At 40.7% G+C, this 14,729-nt stretch overlaps 1 protein-coding gene across 1 annotated transcript; it reads right to left on the bottom strand.

Moving 5' to 3' along the window:
* Window positions 1-446: 446 nt before the first annotated feature.
* TMEM175 (transmembrane protein 175) lies at window positions 447-14,690 on the bottom strand. The gene is made up of 10 exons (XM_052777786.1): window positions 14,476-14,690; window positions 13,859-13,897; window positions 12,008-12,105; window positions 9,965-10,016; window positions 8,656-8,691; window positions 7,346-7,429; window positions 6,539-6,703; window positions 5,125-5,203; window positions 3,336-3,477; window positions 447-2,789 (listed from the first exon to the last, which is right to left on the bottom strand). The coding sequence occupies exons 1-10, from the start codon at window positions 14,644-14,646 to the stop codon at window positions 2,126-2,128; spliced, it is 1,530 nt and encodes a 509-aa protein (XP_052633746.1). The 5' UTR covers window positions 14,647-14,690; the 3' UTR covers window positions 447-2,125.
* Window positions 14,691-14,729: the final 39 nt, after the last annotated feature.

Genomic DNA, 14,729 nt, shown 5'->3' with positions numbered 1-14,729 from the left:
TAGGTTCTGAGATACTATTAAATTTGGTTTGAATAATGGTATCTTGACTACAAGCAAAAAAAGAATTGTTCTTTCTGCAGAACAAATTAGTTATTCCAAGTGGGGTAAAAAAAAGGAAAAATGCATTAGTTAGCTAATATAGTTCCTTGTAGTATTTATACATTACAAATGACTGCTCTTCAAACCATCCCTGTAAACACTGGAGTGAAATCCTTGGTCAGATTCAGTTTCAGGTCTCATTTTCTTCAAGTACCAACAGAAGTAGAATCAACATTTCTTTATATCACATCAAAAGCTTTTGGGTGTTTCACACAAAATCACAGAATGGTTGAAGTTGGAAGGGACCTTGATGATTTTGAAGGAAAAAAAAAAATGTCCAACATAATTTTAATTGTAGACATCAGATTTATGTTTCACCTGCAGAGCAGAAAAAAAGGACTAGAAGCTTTGTTTTTTCACTGACTGAAATTTATTACAAATACACATATTCACTGTTTATTATGTGCCAGCTGCACATTAGAAACAAACCATATAGAACCAAAAGTGTTTATTAAATATCAGAAAAAGCCTGCGATACACAACACAATGCAGAATCATACTGCAAGTCATTTAACCTCAACCAGGGATAACACCCCTTGAATATCTGAACATACTCTCTCAGAAGAAGCATGTCATACTAACAATTGCATATTAGTACCAAGGTGCTTCAAACCAAAAGCACAAGTGCTTTCAAGACTGATCTCAGCTGAAATGATGTATCTCAATTTGTTTTCACTAAAAATTTCTCCAGGCATACTTTCTTGGTATGTTTGAAATTTTTTCAAGAGGAACAACAAAATCCCTCAAATGCCTTTAAATATGGCATTAAAGTTATCACATACTAAGACAACTCAAGACACAAACTAATGGCTTTGCCAAAAAGAAATGTAAAGCCTTCCAGGGCAGCCAGAGACTAGATGACTTTGCCCACTCCTTCTGTACAGCTCTCTGCAGGGTGTTTGATAGGCATAAAGCTTATCAAACTGCACATAAGTGTAAAAAAATTCAACATGCCATGGACTGGAACTTGTACAGGCTTAGTTTCTTTTGCTGTCTTGCTGAGACTCAGAAATCTGTGGGATCACTTAGTTAGCCTCTACTTAGTGAGAAACTCAACTCCCTTACCTGATGGGGAACTCTTACACATGGCAGGAAAGTCTCATACTCTCTCTGAATATGACATCATACCTTCGGAACAACAGAAGTATGTTCCTTTCAATAGGCATGAAAAAAGACACAAAAAGCCTGAGAAATCCAAACCTTTCCTTTCAGATGAGCAGCGGCTTCAGAACTGAAAACAGATTTACCTCTAGTCCCACAGCTCTTTGAATCTCTTCCCTGGGAGATATCAAAGCTAGTTCAAACCCTGGATACATAGCCACATGAACCCTCACTTGTTAAATACATCCTTTTTTAAAAGAACAGATATGCCTCAAGAACTTGCATTCAGGTAGCCTGGAAGATTGCATATGGGTCACAATGGCAACTCCCATCTAAACTCACTCAGAGCCACTCCAACACATGTAGTTTTCAAAATGCTACCACAAGTTTGTGACTGTGCAGAAGAGACAGTGTAACCACTACAAAAAATAAAAGGGGGGGGGGGGGCAGAGACCAGCAACCTGTATGCACAAACATTCTACTATGATGCACCAACCAGACATCCAGAGGTCTCCATGTCTTCCAAGCCTCACTCCCTGTCTTACAGTAGCACAACCAGCTTCTATACCTGTATTTGGCTGCCATAATGACTGCCATATCTCCGGAAAAAGGGCATTTTTCTGGGCATCTGTTGTGCACTTCTTAATTGATCATCACTGCAGTTACATATCAAGCAGCATTTTTTCCAAAAGGGTAGCTCTAAAGGAAGGGGAACATGCTTTTCTTTCTATCCCCTATTTATCCATTTTTTTCAATTGCAGATTTTGGAGAAAGGGTCTCAAGCATGACCAGCTAAAACTTAAAATATGCCCTGGTTATGGCCAACACAGGCTTTGGTTTAGATCAATATAATCCACACATGAAGATAATGTGAGTTAGAAGAACTGAAGTTAATGTTGTAACTTCACATGCACTGTGTGGAAATTTAGGACAGTGTTTCAGTAGCAGACAAACATGCCTCCTCTTCTTCTAACAATACAACCTTCCGTCTGGAGAGAGACATCACGGACTTTATGACAGCTAAAGAAATTCTAACAAAAATGCGCAAGGCAAGAAAAGCAAATGGGATTACAATCTGCATAAGATGGAAAATTGCTGTGCTAAATTCACTTAACAAGCATGTTAGAAAGAAGGCCCCAAGGCTTACACAAGGGTAGAGTGCCAGCTTGGCAAACATGAAGGCGTGCTCCTTGCCACCGTATCTAGCAAAAGGATGCAAAGTTTCCCTTTCATGGAGGAGGGCTGTAGTCCATATTGCAAACTGAAATATGCTGGCAAAGAAAGTGCTAACACAGCTGACCTGAATGGCTTCTATTTCATTGTGAGACTTCTCTGCAAATTCACTGGTCAGCTGGTAAGCTAGTGGAAGCCCACCAATGAAGGCCAATGAAAGTATGTTAAGCAGTCCCATTAATCGTGTAGCTTTTGTTACATAAAGGAAAAGTGAGTGATGGACAAACCACAGGAGACCAATTGTTACAAATGAGCCAAAGTAGGCAAGGTAGTTTGGCCCATATTCACTTAAAGCTTCAAGAAGGCTGCCGTGGAACTTCTCCTCAACTTCTCTGGGATCAGGGACATTGTCTTCACTGTGGAGAGAAAGCTTATTTTACTTTGCATACTACTACTATAAAAACACACCTGGAGCAAAACCTAACTATGTTGCTTTGAGCAAGTAGGCAACAACAGGCATCCAATCTGTAGTTCTCTAATTTGTAACTTAAAAACAGCATTTCAAATAACAGCTCTGCAAATAAATTAGATCTGAAAGGAAATCTGAAAGTAAGTTGGCATTCCTTTCAGTTAATGTAATAAAGTTGCCACAGTGACTAAACAGCTTTTGTTGATAAAAGCCTTTTACCTGAAAACATGACTAAGCAAAAAGGAAACTTTGTTCTTCAAGACTCCCCAGCCCAACATATGTTAAATACACTGATGATCACTACTGCTGAAATGTGGGTGTTAGAAATATCTTTTGTTTGTGTTCTGTATCTTTCCAGAAAATCCAAGAAGTAACCACTGCAGGTTTTAGAAGTCCAAGACAATGTTTGGTTAATTTTATTTCCTCAAGTATTACATATAGACAAAAGTTAATATTAACAACACAAAGTGTAAGAGACAACACAAAGCCTTACCATATATCTAAAATGAGCAGGGTTGCTACAATAGCATAGACTCCATCACTGAATGCTTCTACCCGTTCCTTACTCAGAGGCTCACTGAGGTAAAAAGTAAAGGTTTCTAAGCTCTGGTGTTCCTCCTCTTCATCTCTCTGACCTGGAAACAAATCCAAATGTTTACTAATGAAAGACAAAATCAGGTAGTATAAAACAAGGCAGACAGAGGTAGTTAAACAACCTACTGTGACCTCCCTTTCTCTTTCTCCCCCCCTGCCAAAATCTTTCTGTAGAAATAAGGGTGCCATTCATCCACACAGGTCAGTCACTCCACTTTTTTTGGCAGCTGTGCCTCTCCCTGAAGGTCATGTTGCTTTCAGTTCAACAAATGCTTCAGGGACAAAAAAGCCCTGTCCTTTAAACTGTACAGCAGACCACTTCTACCAAGTGAATAATGACTCAAAGCTGTTGAACAAAATATTTGAGCTAAACAAATCAGGTGCTGTGCCTCGGGAAGCCCTAATAGCTGTAGCTTCTCTAAGTTTGGAGAACTTATACTGCATGGGAGAAAAAACTCACTGGATCATGGGGGCTGCGCTGGGACACCACATGCCCTGCTTTAAAATAAATCCAGTCTTTGGTCAAAAGGTGGGGCTCTGGAGCTTTTATAGGCAATGATGTCAAACACATCCCTAAGGACTGAACGCTGAACTGCCCAGCTAGCCAAGCTGCACCACTTCAGGAGTATAGACTGGACGAGGAAAAAGCTTACAGCTTCCAGAGGAAGTAAGGAGAGGAAGTGAATGAAGAGCACATGTAATCACAACTCAGTCAACTGAGCAGTGATTTATGTCAGCCATCTGACGGGGTGAGACATACACAGACATGACTGCAAACTGCAGTGCCCCCATTACAGTAGGCACAGGCAATATTTGTATGTGTTTATTCTCTGGCTCTGACAGCCTGGCTTTAGCTGATTCAGAGCATTTCTGCCTCCCCGTCTATTATTGCTGCCACATGGGGGAGTCAAAAGTATGTTCCCATTTGCAGCATAGACAGACAGACTTGTACTAGGCAGAACAGTAGCAGCAGATGCACAAAGGTGTTATTCTTCTGACTCACCTCGGGAGTGCCAATTCCAAAGACGTAATCTGTTCAGTGTTTTTGTAGTCAGTTTATATTGCTCTCAAAGAGGGACACTCCACCTTTTAGCTGAGTAGGTTGCATGATACCACCTTCTCCTTTATTTTCGCACTGGCAACCTCCTTCTCAGCAGAGCTTAAGGGCAGTTCTGGCTGTTGGTGTGGTTGTGCAATTGTTAGTGCTGACACAAGGAGGGCAGAAAGAACATAACCAAGGAGTGTGAGGGAAGGAAGCATGGATTTAGGCTGACTTAAGCCATGTGTGAAGGCACATCTTTAGACCACAGCAGTTAGATTAATGAGATGTAACACCCTAAACAGTTAACTACCCTGAAAAAGTTTGATTTATAGGTGCTCTGCTTGCCATCATTCATGTACTTGTGTGTGTGTGCATGCACGTGCATATTCAGGACAAACCAGAGAGGTTTTGAACTCAGAAATGATCTTTGAACGTATTGTGCCTTACATAAATCTAGTCACAAATTAAGGGAAACCAGGAAGTGAGGCAGAAACTGTTTGGAAGCATGGCAATAAACCCCAAAATCACTATGTTCCAAGACTAAAAATGAAGTAGAACTAAAATTACTTAATTCCAGACTGTTTGGATAACATGTTGACAACCTAATAACATATCTGAACATACTCCTATGGATATCGTTACTCACCAGCAATCTTGGTTTTACACCATGTAATGAATCGAGTGAGATGCGGAAAAATGATTACGAGCCCAAGGAGTACATAAGACTATGGAGAGGAAAATGAACACAGTTTAAATTTAGTTATCAAAATATAAATTACCTTCCAAGTTTAATATGAAACTATTACTCTCAATCTTTAGGTGTAATAACATTGAGAAAAACAAATGCTGACTTTATGACATGGAAAACGCTTACCTAAGATGCACATGCACCTCCTGAATATTGCACATGCAACCTAATACTGCTTTTAGATAGGTAATTTAGTACCAATAATGAAGCAAGCTCAAACAAGAAGGGAAATAATTCTGCTAACAAAAATGCAGTGATGACTTCTTTGGAAGCTGGAGAACTATCCCATGTGATCCTTATGAGTTCTTTCCAACTTGAAATATTCTGTGATTCTTTAATTCTACTACTTGTGTCCCAAAGACACCTCAGTGGGTCGTAAGTGGTTCACAGGCTTTGCACAGGTCTAAGCACAACAGCAACTTGGAGACTCATTTCACTGTTATTCATATTAAAAGAAAATACACTACTGAACAAGGTGAGGGAGAAGAGGGAAGAAGGGTTTAAGAGGAAAATGTATTTTCAGTTAAAATTAGGCTTTTTCACTTTTGAACTCATAACTGTCCCTTTTATCAACAGCAACCTGATTCCTCCCAAATTTGGGGATTATTTAAACACTGCTAATTCCCATGGAATCTTTCTCAAAGTTCAGTTAAATCCACCTTTTCCTAAAGAACAAGACAGAAGAAAGGAAGCTCAGGATACGTCAAAAAACTAGATTTCAGTTCCAAGCAGGGTTCTGAGAAAGATAAAAGCTATTAATAAGTACAAGCAAGTCACTGCCATATAATAAAGATAGCAGAGAAAAAGGCTGTGTAAGAGCAGGCCTTAGCCAAAAACATATGTTTTGAGATGCAGGTTGGCTGATTGATCTGCTTATTCTATTTGCTCTTACACCCTGAGTTAGTGCAGCAATTATATTCATTTGTCTTCAGTTTGTGCAAGGTGATGTTTGTTTCATGTAACCTGCCACATTATCTCACTTACTTATGATGAGCAAGATGCTAAGTTACAGTTTAGAAGACCTGCTTCTAATTAAGAGAAGCATTAAAAAAAATCAGGCACAGCAAGGAAAGCAAATATTGTAGGAGAATATTCTTTCAAAACTATCCAAACTCATGGATCAAATCACAGATTGGTATCTGTGAACTGAACACCTTCAATGCAAAATAGCAGCTGTGATTACACCACCAGAGAATGGGCAACTGAGAAAGTCTGCATATTTAACATGGACATCATTATTTTAATACACAGACCTAAATACAACTAATACAAACTGCTGCATCAAAGTTTTCAGTTAACTGGGAGAACTTACCAAAGGAATAAAGAAAAAAGAAAAGATGGCTGCTAAAAAGCATAAAACTGGTCCTCTTAGGATAATCTTTAAGATATGACTTTTATAGAAATTCTGATTTTCAGACACCTGTATCTGTTGGTTCAGTAAGTGTGGGTGATAGAATCCATACACTACTATCACAGCCTGCAAGGAGAAGAGCATTACTGAAGTTATTACATACAATTATATGCAGCATTTCAAATACAAAACTGTAAAACTATAAATCAACACTTTCAACCTTATTCTTCACTCCCACATGGAAGGCTGGTCTTAGAAACTCTGAGATTTCACAATACACTGCATGTCAAGATTTTAGTCTCCTCTGCAGAGCTTGACATGACCTTATATGAAGAGGAATGAAGACCTCCACAATAAGGAACAGAAAGTGACAAGGCACTGCACCGGGAGAAAACCAGTGCCATTGGACTGAGGCTGAAAGCCCATGTTCACTCAGCCATTGCTGCATGGCTCAGTAAGAACCTCAGCAGCAAAAGTCAATTGCATTTCCCCAAGGCATTTTTAAAGAGTGGGAAAGGAGTTACTATTCTGTGGACTTTGAGATGAGCTGATTTAGTTGCATAAAACAGCTTCACAAGACAGTGGCAATGCAAACTTTCATGTTATATACAGATACCGTATTATCACAACAGGCACAACTTTGAAAAAGAATGCTATACAAACAGAAGAGGCATTTAGCAATTTATACCTATAGTTAAGACATGTAATTTTAGTTCTACCTAAGAAAACCTATTTAAAAGTGAAAATGTAAATGGATAGCTCCAATACCTGTATAAGGCCAATGACAACAGCACAGACACTGAACAGGAAAATGCCAAAAGGTACCTCTGGAAAGGAGGCCATCAAGGAAAACTAGAAAAAAATGCAACTACATTAAATATTTAATTAAGAAGTAAAGTAGGAATAACAGTAGAGAAATGGAAGCACTCTTCATTCAATACTGAAACTCAAAAACCTAAATAACACTTTGCATTTCAACATAATTCCACTAAATGCAATTTCAAGCCACAAATACATGCAGGCATCCCAACCAAAGGCATCTGGAGAGGTGGCTTTGCTCTCGTATGTTGATACCGCAAAACTTTAACCTCTCTGACACTACATCTCCATAATAACTACAGACTGGGTTGTAGCTGAGCATAAAGTTTAACAGTGTTTTCAGTAGACAAGATATTCATAGCTGTGAAAATTCCTGATACTAGGATACCTTTTTGAATGTTTCAATTTCTCTACCTCCATGGCTCCCTGTTGTATTAATTTCTGCAGCTTCATTGCGGGGCGGGGGGGAAGCAGGGAGTAGTATTAGGGTAACATTGACAATTTTCCAAAAATCATTTCAGCTTCAAGGCAAAGTAAAAAGTATGTACTCTTGCTCATAAAGATCATTTTACTGACCACAGCCTTATTCTTTGCAGACTAATATGTAACACAGATACATCCACAGAGAAACAGGTGCCTGTCATATAAATCTGTTCTACATATACAATAAAAGTCAAGATGTATTTTAAGCAACTGTTTTGTTCAGCTAATATGGTGTTCAGTTGCAAATATTCTTGCTAAGTCTAAAGGTCATCTGACCAGAAATTGTGCAGAACATCAAAGTTGCAGATTTAAAAAATGAATGATTGGCTGCCAGATTCAACCTTGCTGAGTAAGTCAAAAGTGATACCAAAAACTCTGTCTAGATTACAAAAAGAAATCTTCTGTCATCTAAAGAGGAGTTTGAAACACAGCTTTAGTTCCCTTACAAAATGCAAAATTCTCATCAGGCCACTTCCACATTTTTCAATACAGCTGCTTTTTAAAAAGAAATCATGGGAAACTACAATTTTCCATGATTACAATTTTTTCTTCTAGAATACCCATTTTCTGCCAGGTCTATAACATGCAGTAATTGAAGGCTATAACATGTCCTCACGAATTTTAAAAAAGTAAGGTTTAACTATTACAAACGATTCAGGGTTTATACTATAAAAACACTTTCCTGGGTTTCTGAATACTTTGGTAAAGCCTTTCCAAATAAATAAAGGAAAAAACCCTGTAATTTAAACATTGTCAAATTTTAGAAAAGTACTTACTGTGTATGGCAAGAAAGTTATGATCATCATACAAGCCTAAAAAATAAAAAAGTGTAGTGAAACACTAGGTAAAATACAAAGCAAGCAATTCCTTCATTAAAGACATGTCCAGAGAATGCAGAACAAACAGATCAAATGCTCCTGCTGCATCATGAAAAAACCCCACATTTCTGAAGTTGCTGAGCTTTGACTGTAACAAATGGCTAGTTCTATACACACCTTCCATGTTTGCTATCCAAACTGTACAGGCTTATTTTAGAAAACACTACAGTTTTGTAACCCATACCACAGGTAAAAGTTTTGTTACGGTTAACAAACTTCTTCCTAAAGTAGCAATGCCAAAAGTACCATACCTCCTAAAGAGGTGTTTCTGATTTGTCAAAAACGTTAATCTCTGATCACAAGTATTTCATACATAAAAAAGGCAAATTATAAAAACCACCTCAAGCACAAAGAAATGCACTGCTTTGAAAGCTACATTAGATAAGAATTACATGCCTTAAGCTAGTCCTCTAACATAATTTCCTGTAGTGTTATCTAATGGAGTTTAAACTCACTATTTTTATTAACAAAATTATATTAACTGTGTGGTTGCACACTGTCAGAGAACAGAATTTTGAACACTATAGCAAAATACAAAGCTCTAGCTGAAAGCAAAAATATGTTCACTATTGCAGCATCCCATTACAACTACTAGTAACCAAGATATTACAGGGTGGCTCATTAAAAAAACATACTCAAATAAATGAAGAATTTTTAAGAGATAAGATTTAGGCAAGTGTAAAGCTCAAAACACCGACTCAGAGATTGGTCTCTCAGTGGTAGTTTTTGAAAGATCATTTAATCCTCTGTTTCAAATAAGCTTCAGAATGAATTTCTGAGCAACCTAAATAGAGAAATGACTGAACATGTAACTGTAATTCAAACCTACCACTAACACTTCTTGCCACAAAAGGTATAGCATTTAATTTTCTTAAGCCTGGAGGACAGATACTTTGGGTGGACACAGATGAACAGAGTCAAAAGCTTTTGCCATAGGTGCCTCTTCAGTTCCCTCAGATGAACTTCAGACTAACCTGATGCTGAGCTTCTTTTGGCTTACAGTAAAACACATGGAAGTTAAAAGCAAGTTAGTTATCAATCAGCGACTTTGGCAAGGAGGAATTCAAGCTCTCTGTAGCTTCCTGACTTGGATATTTGGCAGAGTTATGCTATTTAAATTAGAAACTTTTGGATATGTACATACAGACTTAAAAAAAAGTGACCTGTACTTGCTAGTTCAACATCCAGCCTGTCTGACAAGACTCACCAGATTTAGAAGAGCAAGGACATCATCTATAAGCTCTATCACCTGAAACAACCTGTCAAGGCAAGACAAGATATCATGAACAAGCCAGCTCCCAAAATACGTTTTACAACGCCATATACAAATTGTACTTTTATGATATTATAGGGGAACCCGATTTCTTTTGCTCTATAATTTATACAAGTAGCCCAGGTGCTACCAAAATTCATTAGCTCAAACATGGAGGTAATTTGTTAGGAAAATTTGAAAAGTGAGATACGAACAGTCAAGTTCAATCATGGAGCAGTTATTAAGAACCTCATTTCTGTTTAAAGGACAAGTGGCATATGATGTAGCAAACTGGTTTTTTTTTCCGCCCCCTACTCTATCCTTTCTCTACACCTGAAATTATGTATTTACTTTGAAGTAAATTTCACCATTGTTAACAGCCAATTCATCTATGAAGAAGTGATCCAGATGTCAGTTTTGACACACCAAGTCACATACCAAAAAACTAACAAGGCAGTGAGCTACAAATTGGAAAATGGAAGATATGGGGGTGATTCGGGAGCAGCAGTTGATGATGACTCTCTGGAGGACTTGTCACTTCACTATAGGATGAAATGCAGCCAAGTCACAGGGTAGGCTACTGGTTTGCTTTCTCCCACAGTTTTGTTTCAGAACAGCTCTACCTCTTGCCACCTGATACACCCAGGACAGGACAGCCAGCAAACTGCAAGTGAGCTGCACAAGGCTTGGGAGCCACAGGGCAACTATCATTAGCTGTCAATTAATCACCTGTTTACTTAAACACAGGCAAGGCCTAGAACCAACTGAAGACTGAGAGCCTGTGCTCATTGCTCAAGCAAATGCTTTTGAAGCATGACCAAAGGCAGACCTTCACCAGCAGGCACTGTTCACTGCTCACACAAGAACATGAACAAGTCTATTTGAGACTCTGATGACAAAATGAAAAAATATAGACACCAGACTGACTTTTAGCTTGTCAGATGAAGCAATGCTGTATAGGGACCTGAGCCCTGTGGTGGCACTGCACAGATCTTCCAGAGCAGATCCAGATGTTCAGAGTCCACCCAGAGTCTCAGATTTTTCTTCGTCTCATATGCCATTGTGAAGAGCTGGTTTTTTATTTTCTCTGAGTTTTACTTGGGAGAACAGAGGCAAGTTCATGCTGTTAAGCCCAGAGTACTTTCAGAACTTTAAGGCTTAAAATTACTTCTCCTTAAGATACAGCATAGTTATTATTATGCAAAGAAAGTAAGTTTTTCTTCCAAACTGCCCCACACCTTGTTAATTAAATTCCTCATCCACAGAAGTGTCACTTAGAATCGATAGAACCAATCACCCTCCACAAAACCCTAAAGTATTCAAAGACTATGCCTCAGCATTTACTTATGCAAGCAAAGAAAAACAATGTGATAAAAGCACTGATGTGAAGTATCAGCTTCAAGTATTGAATTACAGGTTCCACACCTCTATTAGAATGCAGTCGATCTACTTACTTAAGGAAAAAGTATAGCGACATTTGTAAATTTCAAAATTCAAACAAAAAGTGCCCTGATTCCAGTATGATGCCTGCATGTCAATTTCCTTTTAACTACCACTACACGGGCAGGTGGTGGTGTCCACAGCTCTGTAAAATGCAGCATCTGCAACATTACAATTGATTTTGTGACAAGCACTGCTGAGGACTGAGAAAGACAAGTTTTAGGCCAGATGTACTGTATCAGTTCCTCCATTTGTGTAGCACACAAGTTAAAAAGTCACACTTTTTCAGCATAATTAGAATATGAAATAAAATGAAGAGTAACTCTAATTTAAAAGTATATAATGCTTGTTTTTCTCTGTATCACTGTGCCAGTGGTGTAAGAGTAGTTATTCACTGCTTCGGGTAGCATTTCTTTACAATGATTTTTTTATATTACCCAACAAAAGACAATTCGGAAATATATCAGCAAGACAGAAATGTATCAGTCACATGGTTAACTCCTGTCCTTTTAAACAATAGTTTTTCTTTCACTTTGGAGTTAAACACTGTGTTCCTACCTGACATGAGCTGCCCATGCCACTGTGACTATTAAGAAGGTCATCAAGTAGACTGCAATTTTTGCTAGAAGAAGTTGCTGAATACTTTCACCTAGTTTCTGAAATAGAAAGTGACGCCCAGAGACAGAGAAAGGAAACAGAAAGTTAAATATTTGTCCTGGTTTCCGCTGGGATAGAGTTAATTTTCTTCCTAGTAGCTGGTATAGTGTTATGTTTTGGGTTCAGTAGGAGAAAAATGTTGATAACACACTGATATTATAATTTGTTGCTAAGTAGTGTTTAGACTAAGTCAAGGATTTTTCCGCTTCTCATGCCCAGCCAGCAAGAAGGCTGGAGGAGCACAAGAAGTTGGGAGAGGACACAGCCAGGACAGCTGACCCAAACTGGCCAAAGGGGTATTCCATATCATGTGACATCATGCCCAGTATAATAACTGGAGGGAGTGGGGCTGGGGGGCATCACTGCTCGGGAAGTAACTGGGCACCAGTCGGCAGGTGGTGAGCAATTGCATTGTGCATCACTTGCTTTGTATATCCCAATCCTTTTATTATTCTCATTTTATTATTGTTATTATTACCATTATTAGTTTCTTCCTTTCTGTTCTATTAAACTCTTCTTATCTCAACCCATGAGTTTTACTTTTTTTTTTTTTCCTGATTCTCTCCCCCATCCCACTGGGTGGGGGAGGAGTGAGTGAGTGGCTGTGTGGTGCTCAGTTGCCTGCTGGGGTTAAACCACGACAATGTTACATTGTGAAATTATTAGTAGTATCTGCAAATGAGGAAGGACATGCAGTCATGTGAGAGATTTTTTGCAAATGACTGCCAAGAATGCAGTTCTCTTCCACCAATCTTTTTACTACCGTGCAGAGGAACTGGTTTATTAGACACTTCCAAGTATGCTGAAATGTGTAGTTAGCAGCATATGATGGAGCAACACATCTCTTCAATCTGTAAAAGGGCTTCCCAATGCTCTGTTCACCTTGCAATTCATTTATGCACTCTCTCATCACTGTTATTGTGATAATACATTTCAGAGGAGGGCTGGCCACAAAATACCTCTTTTATTTTCTTAGCACTAACTTCTGGAGTAGAAGCATCACACAGGTTTTCATGTGATGATTGTTAACCATGAGGAAGGGGAGGGCTTAACCACAGCAAATTTTGCACGTACCACCACAATGGCTTAAATTGACTTAGGTGACATATTTGCTGTCTTATGGATCATACTTGAGTTTCCTAAACTAAATGAGACAGAATATTTGCATCTAGGTCTGTTTTTAAGAGCAAAAAATAAAATGTGATTAAAAAACCTGTGAACTTTCTCAAATGATTAATTTGTGTTTCCTAACATTCCTGTTTCCTTCAGAATTAGTTTATTTTTTGTGGTCGTCTTTTTCCTCCTTTGCTTATTCCGATGACATTTATTATTTTACCTGATTTTAAAACCAGCATTCACCTTGCACTATATAAGCGGCTTCTCTAAGTGATGATGTGTTACCAAAAAGAGCAGATGCTTTCTGAAAGATATTTTGGTCAGATGGGCAATTCGTTTTTCATACAAAAGTAACTGGATAAAATCCAAGGCCTACAATATACGGCTCATTCAGGGCTTTATATCACAACTTCTGCAGACTACACAGACCTTCAGTATTTAAGTTTTTCACCCCAAGTTCTGTGCCGCCCCCCCCCACCCCGCCCCCGGGGAAATTTCTGTTGGCTTTTAGGTTACTTAATGGTTGCTTGGGCTTTCTGAAAGTCTGGCACTTGAAATGAAGTGGGGGTGCTAAATTAGGATGTTACATGTACTCACAAAGACACGAGAAGGAACAAAACAAAAAGCATACGATACCTGATCAGGATGTATTTTTGTGTGAGCCACGGGCAAAATCTGAAATGACAAAACCTTATTAGTACGCGACATTTTTTTCCTTACTGAGAGCCTTATTAAAACCTAAAAAGCTTGAGGCGGCCGCGAATACTCCTGGATCACGCAGCTCCCGACAGCCCGCAGCTCTGGAGGACAGAGTCACTTTTCGGCCGCACAGGGACAACGCCGTTCCCTCCCCCCAGCACCGCGGCCCGGGGACGGCCCGCCGCGCTCGCCGGCACACGGCTCCCACAGCTCGCGGCAGCGCTGCAGAAGCCGGGCTGGGGGGGGAACGGGCGAACGCGGCTCCCCGACAGCGGCGGGCGCACGGGCAGGGCAGGGGCGCAATCCGGCCTGCCCCCGACAAGCTGCAGCTGCGGCTGCCGCGGGGGGGAGGGAGGGAAGGGGGCGCGGCGGTTTCCCTCAGGCCGCCCGACAGCGGGCCCCGGGCCTGGCCGCCCTGCCGGGCCTCCCCGGGGCGCCGGCCCGCCCCAAGCGCCGCCAGCCCGCCACCCTGCCGCCCCGGGTTCCGCGGCGGGGCCGGGTCGGGCAGGCCCCGCGCCGCCGCTGGGCCGGGCCGGACCGGACCGGTCGCTCACCATCACCGTGGCTATGATGGAGAGCAGGGCATCGCTGTAGGCCAGCAGTCGGTGCGACGTCTGTGTGCTGCTCCCCAGCTCCAGCCCCCGGCCGCGCACCGGCACCGGCACCGGCTCGCGTTCCGCCGCCCCGCCGCCGGGGCCCGGCGCCGCGGCTCGCGGAGCCGACATGGCCCCGCTGCGCTCCGCCGGCGGCGGCCGGGGCGGCGGCGGCGGCTGGGGCGGCCGCGGGGGCGGGGCGGCCGCGGTGCTCT

Source organism: Harpia harpyja, chromosome Z (assembly GCF_026419915.1).
Source record: "Harpia harpyja isolate bHarHar1 chromosome Z, bHarHar1 primary haplotype, whole genome shotgun sequence".
NCBI lineage: Eukaryota > Metazoa > Chordata > Aves > Accipitriformes > Accipitridae > Harpia > Harpia harpyja.
This window is presented reverse-complemented; position numbering and strand designations above follow the sequence as displayed.